The 24,322-nt window shown below is 41.9% G+C and overlaps 1 protein-coding gene across 3 annotated transcripts in view; it reads right to left on the bottom strand.

Moving 5' to 3' along the window:
• itga11b (integrin, alpha 11b) overlaps nucleotides 1-24,132 on the bottom strand; it is a 27,835-nt gene extending 3,703 nt beyond the window's left edge. The window contains exons 1-23 of one of the 3 annotated variants that reach the window (XM_077007084.1): nucleotides 23,977-24,132; nucleotides 15,549-15,660; nucleotides 12,233-12,342; nucleotides 12,048-12,139; nucleotides 11,843-11,957; nucleotides 11,524-11,651; nucleotides 11,004-11,152; nucleotides 10,687-10,831; nucleotides 9,602-9,764; nucleotides 9,248-9,318; nucleotides 6,101-6,245; nucleotides 5,459-5,607; nucleotides 4,434-4,577; nucleotides 4,116-4,319; nucleotides 3,822-3,952; nucleotides 3,563-3,729; nucleotides 2,231-2,370; nucleotides 1,872-1,982; nucleotides 1,621-1,706; nucleotides 1,272-1,470; nucleotides 902-1,000; nucleotides 376-452; nucleotides 113-196 (exon numbers count right to left, since the gene is read on the bottom strand). In XM_077007084.1, coding sequence (XP_076863199.1) covers nucleotides 113-196; nucleotides 376-452; nucleotides 902-1,000; nucleotides 1,272-1,470; nucleotides 1,621-1,706; nucleotides 1,872-1,982; nucleotides 2,231-2,370; nucleotides 3,563-3,729; nucleotides 3,822-3,952; nucleotides 4,116-4,319; nucleotides 4,434-4,577; nucleotides 5,459-5,607; nucleotides 6,101-6,245; nucleotides 9,248-9,318; nucleotides 9,602-9,764; nucleotides 10,687-10,831; nucleotides 11,004-11,152; nucleotides 11,524-11,651; nucleotides 11,843-11,957; nucleotides 12,048-12,139; nucleotides 12,233-12,342; nucleotides 15,549-15,660; nucleotides 23,977-24,049 — 2,894 coding nt within the window. In that variant the 5' untranslated portion in view covers nucleotides 24,050-24,132. Of the gene's footprint in view, nucleotides 1-112; nucleotides 197-375; nucleotides 453-901; nucleotides 1,001-1,265; nucleotides 1,471-1,620; nucleotides 1,707-1,871; nucleotides 1,983-2,230; nucleotides 2,371-3,562; nucleotides 3,730-3,821; nucleotides 3,953-4,115; nucleotides 4,320-4,433; nucleotides 4,578-5,458; nucleotides 5,608-6,100; nucleotides 6,246-9,247; nucleotides 9,319-9,601; nucleotides 9,765-10,686; nucleotides 10,832-11,003; nucleotides 11,153-11,523; nucleotides 11,652-11,842; nucleotides 11,958-12,047; nucleotides 12,140-12,232; nucleotides 12,343-15,548; nucleotides 15,661-20,652; nucleotides 20,850-23,976 lie in introns of those variants that run through there. The other 2 variants (XM_077007083.1, XM_077007085.1) reach the window with 2 other exon arrangements.
• Between the last annotated feature and the right edge of the window lie 190 nt (nucleotides 24,133-24,322).

The raw sequence follows: 24,322 nt of genomic DNA, 5'->3' as shown, positions 1-24,322 counted from the left end.
GCTTAGAGATAAAATATCACTTGTAAAAATTGTTTCTTTATGAATACAGATAGAAATGTCACTTGCAAGTCTATTATTTAAAAATGTGACCCATGTTATGTTTGCCCATTACCTTGTAAAGAGGAGATCAGCTTCATGTCTCAGAGGGTGATGTATATTATTGACGTTATCTTCAGGGCTTATCTCTTCTCCGTCACTAAATGTAAAAGGTGAAAGTGAGTTTTTTAAAATCATAAACAAGTAAAGTGTCAGGAAAGAGAACACTAGGCCCTAGTGCCCTATCTCTGTAGGGAGCTTTCGAATGGTAGAAGAGCACGTGACTCTCTGTATTAATGCATATTAGAACGGAAACCCAATTGGAGCGTTTATCCTCACCTGGAGACCTTCAGCAAAACTTGGATATAATCCAGAAAGATTGACTTGCTGAAATCAAATTCCAAGCGGAAGGTTACCTAGGATAAAAAGTAAACAGTAATCAAGACTCTACGGGCATGCATACGCACACGATGCGATGACGTGACCTATGATATTGATGAAGGCTGATGCGAAGCGCGAGATGGATGTAGTAATATTCTTGTCTTTATGGCAGGGCATGAGAGAGACAGCAAACATTTAGCTCTGATACATGTTAACCGAACACACAGATAACAGCTTAACGCACATTGTTCATTATGCAGTCTCTCCCCTCAAACATATGTACACATTACACATATAACTCACTAATACCCTTGGTAAACTGAATTTGGAGTGCTTTAACAGTATAAAACCAAGGCCTTTTGTGAGAGAAAATAAATATTAGGTGACAATAATTTTGTATAAATAATTTTGAGTTAATTTGATAATAACAAGCATAAATTCTGCTAACTGTTAATATTTAGAGGTCAAAGTATGTGGTTCTTACATGAGCGAGTGACCTCAGTAACGGAGCACTGACATTGCAGCTCCACTGTAGACTGTGGCTGTCTTCTGTTGGACATTCGATTGCCACATCAGGAGGAGTCTGGTATACACAAGAGATAGAACAGTTTGGACAAGTTCTCCTATACACACAATTAAATCTTAATAAAATCGAATTAAATTGTCTAGAATCAGTGAGTGACTGCCCCAGAATGACAATAGTTTATTTGTGTCTATGTGTATGTGTGTATGCATGTTGCTGTGAGGCAAACTGTGTGTGTGTGTGTGTGTGTGTGTGTGTGTGTGTGTGTGTGTGTGTGTAGGTCTGAGGAAATCTGTATGCATGCGTGTTGCATGGTGAGGCAAACCTTCACCAACAGGCCAGAAAACTGCAGGTTTGCAGAGTGAGATATGTGGAGCTGTGTGTTGTAGGCATTCTCTCCTCTGTTCTCCAGTTGAACCTCCACCAGAACCCTTCTTCTGCTGGCCTCCACCACACGCTCACTGCTCAACGCCTCCCCCTGCTGGACACACAGGGGCCATGGAGCACGCTCTCGCCAGGCACAGAACTGTCTGGAGTCAAGAAGAGAGACCACCAGGGCAATTTATTTGTTTCTCTCTTTTAAGAATCTGTTTTTGACACGCACGCACATGCACGCACGCGCACGCGCGCGCACACACACACACACACACACACACACACACACACACACACACACACACCTGCGGCCTAGCAGGTCAGTGTTACTCTGCAGTATCAAGTCAGGTGCACATTGATCGTCTTCATCACATCCGTTCCAGAAGGGGAGCTAGATGAAAGCAGAGAGGGAAAAATTACATAATGGAAAAAATAACTGAGACAAACAGAGGACATTTGAATAGGGAAAAGATGAAGTCAAATACCGTTAAACTCATGCATCACTGCTGGAAGAATATGCTGGAAAGATAAGTAATGCATCTGTGTGTAAAGTCACCTCTGAACGCAGTGAGGTGGGCCAGCTGTCGTCCAGTACCGGGCCCTCCTCTGGATTCTGCAGCCCCACCTCCACAGTGAAGACGACCGGCCGTGTGTAGTCTACAGTCTCCTGTGGACAGACCACACTCACGTTCTCATTACCTGTGTTTTCAGGTCTGTCTATTAATCCCTCTGTGTCTCTGCTGGTCTACATATCTACAAAATAAAATATCTATGGTATATAGCTTTGCAAAAGGATGTAATATATAACTGACGACAGTCTAAATATATTACGACAAAAGTGCACATTCGAGATGACTAGTGAGATGTTAAGGTGAAAGTGCCAGTGATGGACATTTATGGACACAAGAGACTCACATAAACATGGAAGTAGACGTGTTCACAATGTGTTGCTCCTACGAGGATGCTGATGTCTGCGGGAGGCTGTCCCTCAGTGTCATCCAGCACGGCCCTGGGGCTGTACCGCCGCTCGTCAAAAGCCCAGCTCTGCGTAAGAGCTTGAGAGAAAGTGTGATACATACACCTAACAGCTTGTTTAAGAACCACACTCCACACACCAGTGCAGAGAGAATCCAGTTTGACTAATTTACAAGTATGAAAATCCTGTTCCCTAATAAATTAAACATGATCTTCTAATGTCTTCTGATTCAATTCCCAGTATTTCTGCTTATCCGGAATGCAAATAAATGTCAGCCCGGTCTTAAAAACTAATATGTAAGAGAAGGTGATGGAGAGAGAGAGGGTGTGTGTGTGTGTGTGTATGAGAGAGAGAGAGAGGGTGAGAGAAAGAGAGGGTGAGAGAGAGAGAGGGTGAGAGAGAGAGAGAGGGGGTGAGAGAGAGAGAGAGGGTGAGGGTGAGAGAGAGAGAGGGTGAGAGAGAGAGGGTGAGAGAGAGAGAGGGGGTGAGAGAGAGAGAGGGTGAGAGAGAGAGAGAGGGTGAGAGAGAGAGAGAGAGAGAGAGAGCGTGTGAGAGAGAGAGGGTGAGAGAGAGAGAGGGTGAGAGAGAGAGAGGGGGTGAGAGAGAGAGAGGGTGTGAGAGAGAGAGGGTAAGAGAGAGAGGGGGGGTGAGAGAGAGAGAGGGTGAGGGTGAGAGAGAGGGTGAGAGAGAGAGAGAGAGAGAGAGAGAGAGAGAGAGAGAGAGAGAGGGTGAGAGAGAGGGTGAGAGAGAGGGTGAGAGAGCGGGTGAGAGAGAGAGAGGGGGTGAGAGAGAGAGAGGGTGAAAGAGAGAGAGAGAGAGAGAGAGGGTGAGAGAGAGAGAGAGAGAGAGAGAGAGAGGGTGAGAGAGAGAGAGGGTGAGAGAGAGAGAGAGAGAGAGGGTGAGGGTGAGAGAGAGAGAGAGAGAGAGAGAGCGCTAATATAACTGAGATGAGACATGAGTAGAAGGGATGAGTGACAGTGTTACTGTGGTTCCCATGGCTGCGCTTTTAGTGTCACATTTAAAGTGTTGCCCCTTTGGCCCAAAACTTTACAGATAAGCAAAACACTTTGGAGAGAGAGTGAGACGCCTTTAGAGAGAGTGAGACGCCTTTAGAGAGAGTGAGACGCCTTTAGAGAGAGTGAGACGCCTTTAGACATCCAGCTGACTGGCACAGTGGAAAATACTACAAACACTAACTTGCCCTTTCAAAACATACAATAAAGCAATCCTGCATTTAACTGCACACATGACATCAGAGAGTGTTTCCATACCCACGTGCTGCGTGTCTGGCACCGGTGTCCGAGCTCTGACCGTGACGCAGACCAGAGCCGCCATGCAGACCACTTCTTTGCCCCCCCGCACACAGTCCTTGTTAAACACGTTTACCTTTGAGGGCTCAAAGTGAACGTCGATGTGCACACGGACCACGCTGCGCGACCTGGCCATGGAAACCAAAAGCAAGCAGTGAAACGATATCCGCTCTAGCCAACACAGCGGGCCTCAGCAAACTAGAATGAGCCGAGGACTCACCACAGCAAGACGGCGGCCCCGAGGGCTCCTACAGACACATCCGTCATTCCGTCTCCATTTATGTCCATCACCCCGTGGACACTACGTCCAAAGTACTGCAGGCTTGGGGAGATGTCTAAAGCTGCTATTCTCTGAGAGAGAGAGAGAGAGAGAGAGAGAGAGAGAGAGAGAGAGAGAGAGAGAGAGAGAGAGAGAGAGAGAGAGAGAGAGAGAGAGAGAGAGAGAGAGAGAGAATGTATTTGGGGCCTTACAAAGATTATCTCAGTGTCAACTCACTGCAGTTACAAGTTCTACCTGTTTATACTTTGGCTGAATACCATTGTGCTGGCTGTAGAAGAGGTATACTGCCCCCCTGTGGTCATCCTCTAGAGGTGCACCCACCACCAGCTCTCTGTAATGATCACCGTTTAAGTCAGGTAGGGAGGACATGGCTGATCCGAAACGCGAGTTCAGCGCCTGGTCCGATGGCTCTAGTAACCCTTCCAAGTCAAAGCGCCCCTTTAGATGGGTAAAAAAGTAAAAGAGAACAATAACATTAGAGCGAGTCCTATGAAGTGTATCTGTGTGGCATTTGGAGCGTTGCCATGAGGATAACGCTGTGGTGAGGCCTACATGGTGGTTCAGCGAGTAGATGTAGACCCTGCCCTTCTCCCAGCCCCCGCCGAAGTACATGGGTGCAGCCACCAGCAGCAGGTCCGTCAGCCCGTCCTCGTCCTGGTCCAGAGGAGCCAACTCACTGCCATAGTAGGAACCAATCTACCAGGACACACAGAGACAAAGGTGGGGCCATAGGCACAAAAGAGGTTATCACATCTCAGCTCTGAAACTGATCAAGTCAAACACATCGCTAATGAAAGGTCTAATGCGTCTTGTGGCTCAACCTATTGTGCATCATGTCCTCAGTGTCAAATATTTTGATAAAGTGTTACATATGATGTCTGTTTCGGGAGCAGGACTAATAGCTTTATGGCTCCTGCAACATGTGGTCTCTGACTTGCATGGCGACTGTTGTCTGCATAATGCACACACACTGTCCAGAAGAGAGAGTCACACACACACACACACACACACACACACACACAAACAGATGAAATGCACATGGGTGATAGAGACAGCTGCCATCTGGCCCGGGTGCTAGAGTCTAGACCATCACACAGGGTTTCCAACTTGCACACATGTTCTCCATTAATCCATCCTCCAGTCTCCCACCTATCAACAGGCCTAATGTTAAACTGCTAACGTCCCAGTATCTTGTGAGGCTGTTGTCTATGACAAGTTAAAGCCGCAACAACGTCATTCCTACAATACCTACTTGCGCTTCTGGGAGCTGCGTCATTCTCCGAACAGAGCGCCAGTAGAGACTTCAGCCCTGCATATTACTGGGTGTTAACCATTTCCTCTGAGAACCCAAACCACTTTACTCAGGTCAGGTGAATATTTGCAACGCAGTCTCCCAGCAGTTCCATGTTTTTTATACTTGACTCGGTGAATCCACAGCCTACAAGTTTACTGGCTTGGATGTGACAGGAACTGGTACAGCAAACAGGTACTCACTGGCTGGGAATATTCAAAGGACTAAAGGAACAGAAGAATCATCATAAGAAACATTCATTTAGGGCCCCTGATAAGTGTTTTACCTGCTGGCCCATTAGGGAGTGCAGAATCGTGAGGTTCCCAGTGTTGGTCAGAGTGAAGATGATCACCTTGCCAGTGTGGTTAAAACGAGGAGCTCCGGCAACATGCAGCTGGCCGTAATGTGCCGACACTACTGAGGATACCACATACCCTAGATACACACACACACACACACACACACACACACACGGGCAACCACACATACACAGTCACGTTGGGGAAATCCTTGGGGGTGGGCTCAATACCTCTACATGGTGTGTTAGAGAAGGCGATAACACGTAGACAAAACCCATATGGATGGGTAGTCCACAGGTCAGACCACCTTGCATGATTAGTTGATGGCATCCTACCATTATTCCAAATAGGTTTTTGCTCTTTGTGGCCTGTCATTGGCATGATTGTTCAAAAATAATGCCCATCATGGCAGTAATACTTGATTAATATTATTAATGCATTTGCATTTATAATTTTGTCATACATGTCCTTTCTAGCTACATTTAAATTAAATCCTGTTAAGAGCCCATTTGTTTTCAATTACACTCTACACATACATCAACTACATTATTTACACATACAACCTCTACAAAGTCTCCTGTACTGCATCGTGAACAAATACATAACCTATAATGCACATAATCCCTCACCCAGGTAGGCTCCGTGATTCTTCAGCTCCTCGGGAAACTCCTTGATGTACGAGGACTTGGGTGGGATCACTTTACCGCTCCGTGTCTCTTTGAGGACAGCACCATTCCAGTCATACGCTCCCACTGCACCCACAAGAACACCGTCCTGTGGAGAGACAGCTTCAGGTCACTGGAAATACCCACCACTGTACAACTGACATTACAATATGTTCTTATGTGAGTTACATATTTCTACCAGAAAATGTCCAAATTTGCAAACTTGTGCAATGCAGCAATATGTAAAATATAAGTGTGTAATATAAAAATGTTGTGAAAAATATTTCAATGTAATGTGAAAATGTTAAACAAAGAAATTCTGATGCCCAGTCATTGTATATCTTTATTTAAAAGTAATGAACTTAAGGCTAACCCTGGCAGTACATGAAGCAGTAAGTCTACGGCTAGACGGGACAGTGTATTTAGTCTGGAGTAAGATCAAGGTGTCTGCTGTGACAGCATCTGCACTAGCTGTTCCCAGTTATATAAGCTGTATGTGATTGTAAAAATATCTCATGCTATAAAAACAAAAATAAATAACCCCAAAAAGGCATATTAGATTAGAGTTTCGTGCACATCTTTCAAAATAACATTTTTGCTGCTCTAATGACTTTAACAGCTACATAACCAAATGGATTGCACAATACACATGGCATTTAAGGAAATAAAATTAAGTATTGTGACAATCAAGAACACGCAAGCACAAACACACAAATATGCCTTTATCACTCTAAAGGTGCATTTGTATTTGTCTAAATGATCTTGCACATGCACACGCGCACACACACATAGAAACATACATGCACAAACACACACGCACATGCAGACATGCACACACACACACACACACATGCACGCGTACGTGCACACAGGTTTAGTTTAGAAATATTTGGAAAAGGCTAATAAGAGCTTTTCTAGGCAAGGACAAGAAGACCTGACAAGCTTCTATTATAGGGACTGCAAACATGGAGCGAACACAACCTTCTTGTAGATGAGTGCACGTGTATCCATGGTCCTGCACTACCCTCAGTGTCCCAGCGGTTAGCCCACACCCGTCTGGGCAGAGGTGGGCATTCCAGGTTCAGAAAGTAAAAGTCCTCACCAGGATTTTGCTCAAGCTTGCTAAATTTTCCTAATTAGTGCAATCCAAGTTAAATGAGTGGAACCAACACTATCCAGGAAGCCTGAGCAAAATGCTGGTGAGGACTTTTACTTTCTGAACCTGGAATGCCCACCTCTGCGTCTTGGTGACAATCATTTCCCTCTCAGAGATAAATACCCAGAGACTTGTAAAAGAGCAGCTCATTGAACTCCATATGAGTAAGAAAATGCCTGTAGTTTGATCAATGGCACACGTTTTACCATGAAAAGTCTGCTCTAGTGATAGCAATGATACAACGATACAGCAGCCTTTAACTAAAGACAGCAGTGTGAAGCTCACAGCTCACAGTGCAGCCAACGGTTTTCTCATGCAGTGTCGACGTGGACAGTCTGACTGCCACAGCACTCCTGCACTGTAAACTCCCTTCGGTGATGTACCCTTTATTATCGCAAAATAACACCTTTACTTGTGTTTTGATTACAATTAAGAAAATATTCATCCTGGCTGTTGACATAGGGTATGGTAACAGCCTGGAATATAATATTATCAAAGTAGAGTTCAGGAAAATAACAAGACAGAAAAGTACATTAGGAAAGACATCATTAACGGACCAACTGCCTACCCCTAAGCACAGTTATGACCATCAAGAATGAAAATCAGAATCAACTTCTTCCTGGTTTCCAGCAGAGAAGTGATGAGAATAAGAACACATTTTATTTTGTCTCAGTCCTGCAAAATATGTTCCATACTTCACTAGTGTGATACAATTGGGGTAGATTTATTAGTCAAAAACACATTCTTAAGTCAGGTATTTTGGCTAGAAAATTAAGCATAGAGACATCAGAAAACCTACAGCTATAATCGTTGAGCCACAGAGGTAGTGAGTATCCTCAGGGCCAATCACTGTCAGTTACAAAATGCAGGAAGCCAACACGGGGTAGGCCACCTTGTGCTAGGGCTGATGTTTGGGACAATCACATTGCTAGTAAAAAAGAAGGAGTTGAAAAGACACATGGAAGCAACATTCCTGCATCTCTAGGATTCATGGAGCATTGTGGTAGGAGACTAAGCAACGTTTTGTTGAAAAACCAATCTTAGCTGCCGAGTGGCTACAGCACTGGATATGTGAATGGCATGTGTTTGAGGTTCACACCGAATCCATACGGTATTTTGTTGTCCGATATATTTTTTTTAATGTACCATATTTTACATACACTACCAAATTTTCCTGATAAAATAAATGAGGCAATTCTTTTTAACAGTTCACAGGCACAAGCAAATAAAGCTCAAACTTCCCTTGGAAAGCTCTGTCACATGGATAACCACACACAGAAAAGAGGAGAAGTGTGTGTGTGTGTGTGTGTGTGTGTGTGTGTGTGTGTGTGTGTGTGTGTGTGTGTGTGTGTGTGTGTGTGTGTGTGTCCCTCCCTGCAGAAGCCTGACTTCAACAAAACCATATGTGCTCTTTGGACCGCCTTTCCTCGAGAAGTCAAGCAGAGGAAAAAAATTTTCCACGACATTATCTTCACTCTAAACTGCCACTGGTTAGAGCAGCACAAGGAATCCAGCTATGTGAGGTATGAACCTGTGTTATTTTTCCCAGGGAAAGTTGTGCTTCGTCTGCCACACGAAGAACCCAACTCCCAGCTGAAGTCACCTGCACTGGATTACTCTCCCTAAGATGTCTATACCAGATACAGCAAGTGAAGAATGCCCATTACATTAAGAACAGAGGGTCTACATTAGCATCTCCATAGCTGTCAGCATTTAGTCATTGAGGCCTACATTATAGATCGGTTTAGTCAAAATGTCTGTATTTCTTTCCTGACACAGAGGACACGAAGCTCACTTATATAAACTGTGCTGTCCCCATAAAAATGGATTTCCTTTGACAATATGATGGTAGCTCTAATCAGCCTTGCTATCTCACATTTGTCACGAATTGCTTCGAGTTCAAATTCATAAAACCTAAACGTTGTTTCATCAGAATGACTCGGAGCCAAACGTACCTCCACAATGTGTGAGGAGAAACCTGCCTGGGACATCTGTAGTCCGAAGGCAGTCCCACTCTGACTGGTACCTACAAAGACAGGTTAAATGATTGTGATGCTAGTCAGATGTCACACTCATCATTTATCTGTAGTAAGGTAATGGGATGTGATCTGACCTTTACCTTTCACCTTTACTGTACTTAAAAAAGAAAAAAAATGTAGTGGACAATTTGACTGTATTAAGGGTGTTTTCTAAAGTTGTTAAGGTCATTTCAGAAAAAGCAGATATAAAATAGAATAAGACATAAAAAGGTATACAGTAATAAATATGTACGAAATTAAATAGTATTTAATTTAAAGATATATTTGTACCCTCTAGGCTGAAGATCTTTTCTCCCAAGGCATCTACAATGTCCTTCAGAGCGGATTCATCTGTCACATTGAAAAAATGCTCCTCGGGGTCAGTTGCTATGAATTTGATCTCTTTCAAGAACGCCTCAGGGTTGATTCCACGCCGGTTGTAGTAGCCAAGCACCTGAGGACACCATCATGAAACCTGACCCTCATCCACAGCTTCAGGAAATACCATCACAGGCCACATGTATCAAAGCTGAGAGTACAAATGTTCTTCTTCACATTTACTTCTGCATAGAAGAAGGGTGACTATTGTGTAGAAGCAGTGTGCATAACCATTTTTGAAATCACAATCATTAGAAATAATTGGCAGAATTAACACTTTAATTGCAAAGTATAGAGATAAGTGTGATAAATGCCAAAAGGTCTAAATTACATTTAAAGTACATTTCAGAGCCATACGACAGTAAGCTCTATCCTTAGAAGACATTACTGCAGTACATCAGTTCAAGTAGTTGTATGCCACGACAGGATAATCACAGACTGGATTTTATTTACAGGTAGTTGTGAATGTTCTGAGTGACTAAAGGCTGAATATATTTTCGCTGTTTAAATTACAGGGCCGTGCAAAAGTATTCCAGTCCCTCAGATTCATTTAGACTACTAATGAAATGTTGTGCTCCACAGTATTTAATAAAAAAACACTGAATCTCAACATTACCTTACAGGGAAAGATGTAAAAATGAAGACCAAAGAGTATTCTATGGAATAGATGACGCACAATACACAGAAATATTGCAAGACTACTTGCTTCAAGCTGATAAAAGACATTTCAATCAAATCAAGACTCTGTACTACTTGAAAATTGCAATTCACATGCATCATCTAGTTCTACAACCTGGATCAAACAAACCTGAAAAAATGAAATATTATTACTCCTCTAAAAAGTGTTGAGCTGAAATGTAGCAAAGGGAGCAATGTACAATGTAATGTAGCAAAGTACAAATTTGGAGCAAAGGGTAGGCCTACTTGTACCCTTTACTAAGTTCCCAGCACATGTTTGACAGAAAAGGGGTAATAACTAAAGCATTGATCAGACTCACAGCAATTCCGTACAGAGTGATATTGTCTTTCTCACTCTCTTCCACAGCTTTTTGTAGGTCTGGGCTGTCATGCGATTCCCCATCAGTGATCACAATCATCACCTTCCTCGCATCTGGTCGTCCTCCGCGTTTAAATGCCTGTGATCTGTATTTTCAACATAAAATAGTTTGTTTCATGGTCTATACAAGAGAAAAGATAACTACATTGGACCACAGAAATCCTGAACAATGAAGCCACATATAACACGACGCCACAAATATCAGTAAAGTGATGTGGTTTCAGTAGATGAAGCTATCCCCATGCCTTAAATCAATACCGTGCAACACTGATCCCAAGTGCTGTGCGTGTCTCTTCTCCTCCGCGTTGGATAATATTCTGAGCTGCTGTCACTACTTCTTCAACAGTGCGGAAGTCATCCAGGTAGAACTCATGGACAACTCTCTCTCCATACTGTACTACTCCGACCTGCAGAACGCGAGGAATAGGAAGGCGTAGAACTTGTAAGGCATCTCAGTAACTGCTTGACTTATTATTGGTTTGCGTGTTTCTTTTGGAAAACAGTGAAAGAAAAGTAAAGATTTAATTTTCCATGCTTTGTAAAGGCCAGTGGTCAAATAATATGGTTTCTGTCCTTAGATTTTTATAATCAGAGATCTTTGAGATGATTGTCATTTATTGTTTAAGCTCATAAAGATGTGCAATCATAACATAATACAAGTCAACAGCAGAATAATTTTCTTAGGACAGAGATGAAATTGGAACTTAAAATATGGAACTTAAAACTACATGTAACTCCAATCACAGACGAGAGCAGAACATCTTTGATTTACACGCACCTGAATCTGTCCGGGCCCAATGGAAAACTTCTGTAGGATACTGATTAAGAAGTGTTGCACCTCAAACCAGGGGTATATAGAGTTAGACCCATCCAACACTATAACTATGTCCATATATGTTTCACACCCTAAAAACACACACACACACACACACACACACACACACACGCACACACACACACACACACACGTATAGAAATCTTGAATAGCACACTGTACAATCTTGGATTATATAGTAACACAGTAGAGCAGCATTCTCTGATGAGACAATAAACGACCATGTGGTATAATGAGCATGAAACAAGAAACAGATCTTTACTCTGAAAGGCTGGCGCAATACTGCGTGTGAAGTTAAACGTGTTGTCAACTTTGGAGCAGATTCCCGTGCTGTATAAGGAACTGCCACACTCATATGCCCATAATGGCCCACAAGCCTGCAATACAGAGAGCAGCTTATAGTTCCACACACAAGTCTAGATATTGTCAAATGATTATAACGTTATATGATATAATATAACATTTACCACAAAACTGTTATCCTTTGGGTTAGAGGCAAGTGACATCCCTAGGCTCATTTTGTCCTTGTGTTCTAAAACATTCTTTAGCGATATGTTACCTTGAATGAAAGAACACAGGCAAAAAAGCAATATTAGTTCCCATTAATGATAATAATGATTAGTACAAAATAAATGAGAGTCTAGGGATTTACCCAAGTTGAGGCGTGAACAGTTTGTATAGGACCTGCTATCCAGAGGACATCTGTACACATCACCAGTCTGATTTTCACCAGTCTTCTCAAATGGAGCTCCAACCAAGAGCCTATATATGAAAACAGGGCAGATCACCAGAGACATGCTTGGACTGTTATTCATCCAATCAGCTGCTTAATTATTTTGTTAAATTATTTAAGTTGCCATATTGCCAATTGTGATTTTCACCCGAATTTGGGGTTGGGGTTTTTGGGGTGCAGTTGGGGTTAAGTGCCCTGCTCAAGGGCACTTCAGTCATGGTCTAGGGCCTGGGAATCGGGACTCACAACTCTCCAGTCACAAAACTGGTTCCTAACCACCAGACCATGACTTAATTGTATTAATTAAATTGAATTGTAAACATTTATATAAAACTGCTGGGAAAACCAGGTTAAATGAGAATTGAAACCAGGATTAAAGAAAATGTATACATTCCACATTTTAAAAAACTGCCAGGTGTTCTCTCCTGATAAGATAAATGCACGAACTGAGTACAACAGCGTCTGACCAAAAAAGGCAAAACCAGTGTAGACTACCATTTCAGATTCTTACCGTCAAATAATTCACATTCAAGCCAACAAATGACAGGTCACGTTTCTTCACTGGGGTCTGTGTGATGGATGTGTGTGATTGCTTACATTCCTCTGTTGAACCACTCACATTCTCAACATTCTTCTTTCATAGATGAAAATCATCTCATTATTGCCAATTCAGGCATGAAAAAATGAGACGTAATCGTTCTGAAGTGGATGAGCACAACACCTCACACAGCTGTTCAAACCCAACACGGTCTTCCCCATTTTCTTCTTAAGAATGTACTTTTCCATCTTGTTGGCTCAAAGTGTGGACAAGTTTGTCTATCCAAATTATTTTCACTACAAATATTTTTCACTCTTAAATAAAACTTAGATTATGCCATTATTCAAATGGTAGACTAACATGTGTCAATTCTGACAATGAGAGTAGCAGGTGCTCTGTGTAATGGACCGGACAGGCTAGCACATACACACTCACACACCACATGCCTTTAACTCTGACTCATTTCCTCGATTTCTGTTTTGAACGCATTCTGAAGATCTAGATTCACTGACAACTTTTTTTTTAGGTTTTCCATTTCACAATGCTTTAGCTCTGTCTAGCATCACAGGCAACTAACACGCGAGGGACTGGTTTCCCAGACATGGATTAATCCTAGTCTTGAACTAAATTATGGTGCCAATGGCAAATCATCACTGGACATTTAAAAATACTTTTGAGTCTATGCTGGGAAACAGGCTCAAGAAGAAATACTGACATAAATTTCCCCCCATCCTTATTTATTGCCAGGGCTCAATCTGAGGGGCGACGCAAGGGGAGCTCATCCCCCAGTTAAGAGACGGAAAACATCTCCGTTGTAAAACTGCCAACCCACCCTTCACCTTTCACCTTTTGATTAATTTAGCTTAAGATGACTTAAGATGACTAGTATCAGCAGTTCTTCTAATTGTGATCAGGCTAAAATGTAGACCTCCGTTTTGATTGCAAACACTCTGATCCTATGCGCTGCCATTTCATTCAGTGTTTCATTCAGCATGTGCTACTGCATTAGGTCAGATTCCAACAGGCATGAGGTATATTATTTAATCCCTACAATTAGAATGACTGAATTTCACTTATGAATTAATCACAACATTTAGTTAATACACTATTTCCAGAGGATGTTCCATTGTAATGAATGTCTTGTATGTAGTGGGTCACTCACTATTTCAGTCAAATTAAAGAACAATAGATGGTCTAGCATCACATAGAGTAACTAAAAATGATTTTTAAGGCCTTTTCCACTCCGTAACCCACATAATCATAATAATAAAAAAAGAAAAATCTAGTAATCAAGAGACTGATTTCCTGGAAGAAAATGTAGCATAGCTCACAACATTAATCATTCCAGATTCATTACCAGCAAAAACTTAAACTGATACCATACAAATTCACGCAACTGTGAACTGCTGGAACATTTTTAAGCTTTTACGAACTGCAGAATGAAAAAAACAAAATTCCTGACCCACATTCCTGAGGCATCACACACACACACACACACACACACACACACACACACACACACACACACACACACACACACACACACACACACACACACACACACACACACACACACACACACACACACACACACACACACACCAAGGTTTGATCTCTGCCACTGTGATGGTGCCGTATGTGGTGAGGCGCACGGTCGGGGGTTTGGGAGTTAACAGGCTGCAGTGATTAGTCTCCAGAAGCCACCGCTGATGTGCCTGGCTAGCAGACAGGTTGCTAGACAAGTGCAAATACTTTCCACTTATTTACCTGCAGACTTCAAAGGCCCAGAGCGTGTCGCAGTGCCGGAGCACCGCGAGCTGCCCGTCACGACCCACGAAGCCAGAGCTTGAAAACAGGAAGTACGTGTTGTGTGGACATTAAATGAGTGTTCACATCAAGCGTTGTCTGGGGGCTTTTATAATTTGCTGCTTAAGGCAGACCCAAAGACCGGCTTTGGCAGCAGGATAATGATTCACCCCTTCAAGTACCTTACTCTAAACAAACCCATTACAGCAGTTCTTAAAAATGTGTCAAGTTAATAGAAACCCAGCTCTCAGGCCAAATGTTTAAAGGAGAAATTCTTGCCAATCTGTTGGACCTTCACTGCCTGAATTTTGGATGCTATGTGACAAAAATTCCTAGAAGTAACTAACATTCATAGTGTAGCATTTTTCAAATAGGAATGAAACATCAGATTACAGTGGCATATAAATCGTTTCATGTTCCATTTGAACGCTGTGTCTAGTAAAGAAAACTATGCAGTCTTTTACCTAAGCCTAATTTTCCAGATTTACATAGCACACTCAAATATTTTTGAATTTACAGTACATAAAATTGTTTATTGGCATTATGCCTGAGCCATATCTGGTATCAATGACTTGCAGTATTTACCAAGAAAGAATGGCTTTGAACGAGATCAAGGTACTGGCACACAGATATTATTTGCAGTAAGAAATTATGTATAAAATAATCTGTTCTTAGAGATTTGAAATATGATCGACTGCTCAGAGAACTTCTTCAAGGCAGAACTCAGACTACGCTCTAGCCAGCAGACACCATTTGGGACACAATACAAAAAAAAAAAACTGCTCTGAGAAATATAAATCTGGAATGTGTGTGACTATTGAATACTATTCAGATTGCTTCCCATCTTTTTAAAGACAGAAAAATATGGTTAGAAAGAAGAAAAACACATACCATTTCTGACCAACAGCCTCGTGTTGTTGCACTGTGTAACCAAACTGAGCCTCCTTTGGCCCATGGATGATCTGGGCTTTCTTCGTATCAATACTGAAGCAGTTTCGTCCCCCTTAAAACAGACAGTAAACCTCTTTAAGTTTAGACTAAAACACTAAACACATATGCAAGATGCTGTGAGAGAATCAGGAAACATCAGAATCTCCATGCGGAAACTTTGTAGGATGTCCTTACACATGACAAGAGTTTCTGTATCCACATATATAGATCATAACTATGAACATAAGAACATAAGAGACCTAGTCAAAAAAGTACTGGGATAAGTTAGTGGATAAGGTTGACTTCCGCAGTAATGAAATAACCAGGCCTGTTATCTGAGGACTTGTTTTGAATAGCTTCTTACTTGGAATGAAAAATCATTCATTGTTCATTTCAAAAACACAGACCAGATTGCAGCCACAAACACAGATATGCAAAACAGACAAGAAGTCTAACATACAGATAAAAAGAGAGCTTTTAAATATTTTTTTTTTATTTTGGACAAATATTTATACAGCACTAGATGAAGCAAACATCCTGTTAGCTCTTGCCTGTCATTAGGGTGAGAGAGATTTGATCCTCAGCGCTTTTACCTAGAGGCACTTAATTCATATGGAATCTGGTTTCAATTTAAATCTGCAGAGATCAGTCAACTGGGAGCAGGAAGACCTTTTACTACTGCCAAGTGAGACAAAAATACCATATTGTAGCAATGATGTCATATTGCTTTTCAAGTATAATCTCCCCCAGCAGGAAAATGTGAAAATAGATGGAACAGACTAAATGTCCATCCTGTGATAAAACAGAAACAAATGGGTCAAGACGCTCATTCACTCTCTGTCCCTTAAGTTTAGAGGCAAAATGGGCTTTGGATCAAAAGGTTGGCTGTCCAATCCCCTGAAGCAACAATAGCCCTGACCCAAGTGTGCATGATCAAGGCACCTAAGTAATATCCCAATTGCTCCCTGTGTGCCACAGTAGGTGGCTGTCCACTTGTGTGTGTGTGCGTGTGTGTGTGTGTGTGTGTGTGTTGTGCTCACTGGCCTTACTGTGTACTGTGCTAATGGGTGCTGCACTAACTGTGTGTTCACTGTACACTGGTCAAATGCAGAGAGAACATATCCCTAATGAGATCAATATAAAAGAGTGAAGAGGAGGTGAGAGGAGGAAGTGCTAACTGGGCTCCTGTCTTTCCCTGCTACACTGCTGTGTCCAAGTCACCTTGTATCTCTAACCTTAATGTCATGTGTTGAAAGGTTGCACTAGAAATGCTGCTGTAAAAAAACCTTACATTGTGGTGAAGAATGAAATTATTTGGGACGTCACATTACACTTTTGATGGTGATTCATGCCACCACTAGATTGGTCTTTGGGAAACAACTGGAGTGCTGTTCCTGATGTGATCTGTACACTTATACTTCAGTGAGCGAATCACAGACTGAAAAGTAGTCACAAGTAACAAAAAGCAGAGTGACATTCTCTCTTTAGGTGAAATAATACATTAGAAAGCAGTTTCTCTTTTAGGGTTCATATTATGTTAATTTAAGCATTGTTTTAGATGTTTTAATGTGGCAACAGCCTGCAGGTTTGAAATCATAGAAATGGGTGCTATTAAGAAAGGCTGTATGCAAAAGCTCGTCTTTCTACTCTGTTTGAAAGACGTCTTGAGCACACCTGACAAAATCCATCATTTCATCAGAAATATTTACTATGAATGCCAGCATATTTGTCCCCTGAGACTCACAGAGTTAGCAAGATGGTAATGAAGTGGTATTAGGTAACTTGGATCCACTGGATACAGCCAGTTGGACAGAACCCATCCAGCGCCACAGTTTTCTGAATGAACGTAAACCTGACAGGCTTCTCCCCTTTTGAGCTCCTTTATGCCCATCAGGTGCCTGGACCCCTTGATATGCGGTGGGAGAACTGGGAAGAATCTGACTGTCCAGGTTGAATGTAGTGGTTGAATGTGCAAATGATGCATCAACATTTGTAAAAGATTACAGCTCTGGCGTGTGAATGTCTGCTTCACTTCCATTAACCAATGATAGAAGAATAACAGTTAAAACCTTAATATCTCACAGTGTAAATAACTGCATACCTGCAATGACTACTGCTTTTAAAGGAGAAAGTATGGTAGGTTATGCACCTGACATATTCCAGTAGCATACCTAAAGCCATTTGGCATAAGTGTAACATTAGACAAACAATTTAGTACACATGATGTGTTGTGAAAACAGACAGGTTTGAGCATAATACACTTGAAATGTGATTGATTATTATAGGATTGTTAAACTATTTAGGAATTTTTGGTAATAATATATTTTTTAAAAAAAATCTAATTACCATCATAATTGGTAATTTTAACCGACTGTTAGTGGTCAGTGAAGTGTAGTATTCCATTTTTTCTTTAAATTTAATGGCTAGCCTTGTCCCCACTACGTCCAGCCTGTCCTCGTCCCCACTACGTCCAGCCTGTCCTCGTCCCCACTACGTCCAGCCTGTCCTCGTCCCCACTCCGTCCAGCCTGTCATTGTCCCCACTACGTCTAGCCTGTCCTCGTCCCCACTCCGTCCAGCCTGTCATTGTCCCCACTACGTCTAGCCTGTCCTCGTCCCCACTCCGTCCAGCCTGTCATTGTCCCCACTACGTCTAGCCTGTCCTCGTCCCCACTCCGTCCAGCCTGTCATTGTCCCCACTCCGTCTAGCCTGTCCTCGTCCCCACTCCGTCCAGCCTGTCATTGTCCCCACTCCGTCTAGCCTGTCCTCGTCCCCACTCCGTCCAGCCTGTCATTGTCCCCACTACGTCCAGCCTGTCCTCGTCCCCACTACGTCCAGCCTGTCCTCGTCCCCACTACGTCCAGCCTGTCTGTGTCCCCACTACGTCCAGCCTGTCTTCGTCCCCACTACGTCCAGCCTGTCCTCGTCCCCACTACGTCCAGCCTGTCCTCGTCCCCACTACGTCCAGCCTGTCTTCGTCCCCACTACGTCCAGCCTGTCTTCGTCCCCACTACGTCCAGGCTGTCCTTGACCCCACTACGTCCAGCCTGTCCTCGTCCCCACTACATCCAGCCTGTCCTCGTCCCCACTACGTCCAGCCTGTCCTCGTCCCCACTACGTCCAGCCTGTCTTCGTCCCCACTACGTCCAGGCTGTCCTCGACCCCACTACGTCCAGGCTGTCCTCGACCCCACTACGTCCAGGCTGTCCTCGACCCCACTACGTCCAGGCTGTCCTCGTCCCCACTACGTCCAGACTGTCTGTGTCCCCACTATATCCAGGCTGTCCTTATCCTAGCCTTGATGATAAATATTAGCAATTTTATTACCCCTGTCTCATTTTTATGTTTTTTAAAACATTTATTTTTCAGTTCATTGAGTCCATACCATGGACACATTACTGTAAAAATGTGCTTTTAAAATGACAAATATCACACAGATTTTATCCTTCATGTCAGTTTCAGTTGGAGTCTTGTAGTGGGGACCAGAAATTAAAAGACAAGAATGGTTTAATACCATACACACACACGCAGGCACGCACGCACACACACGCACACACACACACACACGCACGCACACTCCCACTAAACACTAAGAGAGAGGAAAAAGTTTCAACATTTAATTTATGCTAGTTTGATGGACAAGATAATAACACTGTTATCATTCTTACCTATCCATAAATGCAAAACCGTTTGTCCATGACCAAAAACCCTGTTCATTTAATGAATCCTGTGTGTTTAATGGCGCATTTTACTCTTGGCCAAGTTGTCTGTGAGAGTATGGCTCCACTGAGAGGCCATTGCTCAGGTCAAACTAGGCATAAAACCCACAGAATCAACCATGCCTCCCATGAAGAAACGTAACCAAGACAGATTCTAATATCTTTTCACAAAGTGGTTCTCTGTGGTAATGAAAAAATAACATGCTTAGATAAAGTTCACAGAAACTATTATGATACAACAGTTAGTGTTCTAACTCTGAAAGTTTAAACAGACTAGACTTTAACCTCTTTGCATTCTTCAGTATCATCAGCAAGTCATTTAAAAGTGTGCTGCCCATAAAAACAAACTAAAAATCCTGCTACTTCCTTATTGACTGGCCAATTGCAGTCCTCTCCAAGAGTTTCACTATGGCAACAAAAACAAGGGGAACCTTCTTAACACATGGAACCAGTGGCTGCCACATACTTTTTTAATTACATACAGTCTATTATCTGGACCTGGACTCCTATAGGTCACGTTATTGGAGGACTTGAACAGTTCAACACATTCCCTGACCCCTGGGATCTTAACCTGATCAGCTAATTATCAAGCCCTTTGTGAGTTTATTATGGTGGCTTAGAGCATGGAAAGTATATACAAATGGTATGACCCTCCAGAATCTGGGTTTAATATTCCTGACATATCAGCTTACTTTCCCACCAGCAGCATAGCCTGAAAACATCCTGACGACTGGCCAGTATACATTGCACTCGCAAGGTAATTACACATTTTATACATTCTTTCCCCTAACCGATTCCTTAATTAATCATCCTGTCAGGATCATTTTTGCTACATCCTCTCATTCATTGTTATGTACCACAAATTAAGAGGTTTCTTCAGTGGAAAAATCAGACCACTATGTAGCAAACAGTTGTTAAAAAACAGATCAAAGACTTAATCAAAATAATCTCAGCATGAAAGTGTTAAATGTTCACTGTTCCTCTTGAAGGACATCTTGTTTTGCTTATCTAAAAATTTCTGCTTTTATACACATCTAAAATACAGAGCATTTAACAACAGAGGACCTTGGTAGCATTCTCCATCACACTTCGATTCAGACACACGTGAGCCAGGCATGCTATGACCTGTGTGAGAGACCGTGTCCCCAGTCTGATGATGTTCAGGCCATCTTATCTACTCTAGACATAAAAATGTATCTGGATTCCCAGAGAGAGGCATAAACAAACATGCAACAATCAGTTCATTGTGTTTGGGCAAGTTGTTTGCCCATCTGCACATCTGCACATTTAGTTGGTTCCTAAGTACTCATGCACTCATTCTTACATACACATGCTGTGTCTCTCACCTGGGAGCAGGCAGACGATCCAAAACAGAAGGGCTGGAAAATACTCCATAAGTGCGTATGTGCGTAGGACGGTTCCTGTGTGTGTGCACACTGTAAAGTGTTTGGTCTCCTTAAAACAACTGCTATGCCTCAGCACCACTAAATCAGAGGAGGAGTGGCTCACATCTGCAAGGAGGTGCACTGAAACGGCCTCCTTGTCATTCAAGAGTGTGCCATCTCCCTCTTACTCTCACACACACACACACACACACACACACACACACACACACACACACACACACACACACACACACACACACACAATGAGAATGAGAGAGACCAAATACCAAAAAAAAGTGAGGCGGGTCTTTAGAAAACTTCATATAGGCCAGGTGGTGGTGGTGAGGGGGGGGGGGGTGCTCTAAGAGGCATGCAGTCTTTAAAGAGATTTTATGAAGCTGTGCTAGTAGTACCTTTCTTCTTTTACTGCTTTAAATGTTGCTGCACGTTTATGATACTCTTGTTCCCACCCCCATCACCCCCTGAATGAAATTAAGAGATACGCTCCAGATGCTGAGCTGTGGAACATTACCCTCTCCACTGCCTTGTGCTTCACACACACACACACACACACACACACAACAATGCATCAGGAAGCTTGGGAGAAAAATATCGATACGAACACGTATGGAATGTGCCTGGTCTCCCTAAAGCATCAGTAGTGTTAAGATCATTTTAAGTGACAAGAGTTTGACACTTGCTCTACCATGCAATAATCATATTTGTGTTTCTTTGGAGAAACCCAACCATGAACATTTAAATCGCTTTAGCTGTGGAACGTACAGTACATGCAGGAGGTTCATTAGACCAAGCGAGTCTGCTGAAAATCAAACAAAGACATAAGAAATATACAAAGACGGTGGAAGGGGACTGAACAGCAGCAGAAAAAGCTCATTTTGCCATTATGTCAGTGCTGTCAGGGTTTGAAAGGCACGGCCCACCTGTGATAAAAGACCTGACGGGTGTGACATTTTTAGAGCGAAGGAGCAAGGGAAAAAAGGAGTATAAATAGTATCTTTGATAAGGCAAAGAAACAAGTAACAATTTAAATAAGCAAATTAGGATTAAACATTTGCATTACAGGAAATCAGACTATATTGTGTGAACAAATGATGCATGATGTTCTTATGATGTCAAGATAGGATATACTATGCAGTAGTATATATACATAGTATACATAGCAAATATCCATATACTATGTAGTTTGTCATAAAAGATGTCGTTCAACACACTGCGGTAAGTTAAAAACCCAACAGGCAAGATTTCAGTTCTTAATATAGTCAGTTCTGCAGGAGTCATTTCTTTTATTAAGCTCATGATATTCACAGCCAGGAGAAAAAAACAATTACAGCACACGTCAAGCTAATTAAAATGACATCATCCTGACCACGATATTCCATACAGTTCCTTAAATGAAATGAGAAATTGCGTCAATGGCAACTTCACAGAAATATGTTTAAACCAACTTTCTTTTAATTAAAAGAGTAGCAGATCAAAAGAGAGGGCAGCTTTAGTTGTACCAAATGGAGTTAAAAGTGAGCTGGACTGCAGGCTGTGCTGAAGAGTGCCAAAGAGCTGGCGCTTGGCCCGAGGCTGCAGGAACACTGGCCTCGCCAGACCGAGACGCTGATCCTGGAAGATTTAGGGGTCCTAGCACCCGCCTGCACAGATCCGTGCTGCTGTAGGTGAGCGGACATAATCCTAGAACATTTGGCTTGACTATAAAATTAGAAAAAGGTGTGGAAACAGGGTGGAGGTCTGTATGCTTTAACAAAATGGACATGGAATGGTTTGCCATGTACAAAACTGCACAAGCTGCATGTACTTTAAAACCCCACATGTTAACTGGAATGATTTGTGGAGTTGGGCTGTAACACAGATGGATATCTGAAGGAAATGCACATCTCAGAATTAGTTATGAGCCCAAGAGTTATGATATTAGCTGATGCTATTAAAAACAGTAGTGAGGGTTGGCTGAGTCCATTTAAAGCCATTCATTTTACAGTTCACAGCTGAATTAAACTGGGTGACAATCACAAACAATTATTAACAAATTTGTGGTCCAGTTCCAATGTAGTTATTATGGGGTTTTATATTACCAGTGAAAGAGCTCTGTAAATATATTCACTATATCTAGCCCAGTAGTCCTAAGAATCTGATAGGCAAGTCTGTCTAGCATAAGCTTGATTTGCTCTGCTGTCCAAGAGATTGACTGTTAAGTTTAATAGTACATCCATGGATGTGTGCTAAGCTGCCAACTCCAAAACTTCAAAAAGCAGAAAAACCATCAAAATCTCTCTTAATTTGTGTTGCATATTGTTATTCTGTTTTTCAATGTTCAGTTCACATTCAGGCAAGATGTCATCTTCATTGTAATTACACAATTTGGCAGGACGAGACACTTGTTTCTGACAAATAATCATACCTATACATAACACGTCCAGAGAACTGTACAAAGAACCGTGTCTACCTACCTACCTAGATCTCTATCTGTCTACCTACAGCACGAGAGTATTTCCTTGCAGTATTTCCTTGCTACTGTTCTTCTATGTTTATCTACAGATAAACTATTTTTCTTCATTAATCTGTGTTGCCAGAGTTTACTGTGAATTTCCTGAGATACCAAAAGCAGCAAGAATCTGCAGTCTGCCTAAATCTATTAGAATCCAATATCAACAAAGAAAAAATCAACAATGTGTGAAAAGTAGAATCTGCTAACACAGACACACTTACACAGGCAAAACATTAAATGGTCTTCAGAGTACATTGTGAACCAATACACTGATCTCTCTGTAACTCTGATCCACATTACCAGAGGTAGTGTTTATTACTAGAGGTACACGGAGTACTAATATATTGTACTCAAGTAAAAAATACTATTACTTTGAAGATTTTTTTAAAGTTAAGTATGAGTAAAGTTACTAGTCTAAAAATCTAGTCAAGTACAAATAACTCATTTAATATGTACTCCCGTTACTTTTTTTTTTTTTGCTTATTAGCAGTTATGTGTAGATTTAGCCACTCTACAGACCAAACAGCCTGTAACTGATGTTATCAATTTTAAATAGCATTATTTCTGTGTAGCCTGAATAACCGCTGTACGTTACCATTAATTTATAGCTTGTTGGATTCGACTAGTCTGTGTCAATAGTCCCGAATCTCAACTAACATTAGCAATGTTGAAGCAATGGCAGGCATCGAAGTTTTGGGACCATTTGTGCTACGAAACTACGATTCTACCTATTTCAACTACGACTGCAATGGTAGCCTACTGTATTAACTCACCTCTACATATTTGCGCAGGTTTGACGACGAGGTTTTGACAATCTCTCGGGGCAAACACAGAAGGCCTATACATTGCACAATAAAGCTGTTCCCTTTAAAATTCCGTATAAAACTTAAAGTGGTCCTGGTTCAACTTGGCATATAGATGGACCCGCTCAGGTGTCTGACAGCCATCTTGATAAGCCACAGTTTCATTCTCCATTCCGTTCATGCATTCACTGCACCAGATTTCCAGGCAATGTTTTTGTACTCGGTAACGTATGTGATTTAAAATATAGCGAATTACAATTCTCTAAACAACATATACTAGTATATATAAAATATACTACTGTTTTAAAAGTAAAAG

The sequence above is a fragment of the Brachyhypopomus gauderio genome, chromosome 5 (assembly GCF_052324685.1).
Source record: "Brachyhypopomus gauderio isolate BG-103 chromosome 5, BGAUD_0.2, whole genome shotgun sequence".
NCBI classification, from domain to species: Eukaryota; Metazoa; Chordata; class Actinopteri; order Gymnotiformes; family Hypopomidae; genus Brachyhypopomus; species Brachyhypopomus gauderio.
Note: the sequence above shows the minus strand (reverse complement) of the source record. Positions and strands in the feature narration are given on the sequence as shown.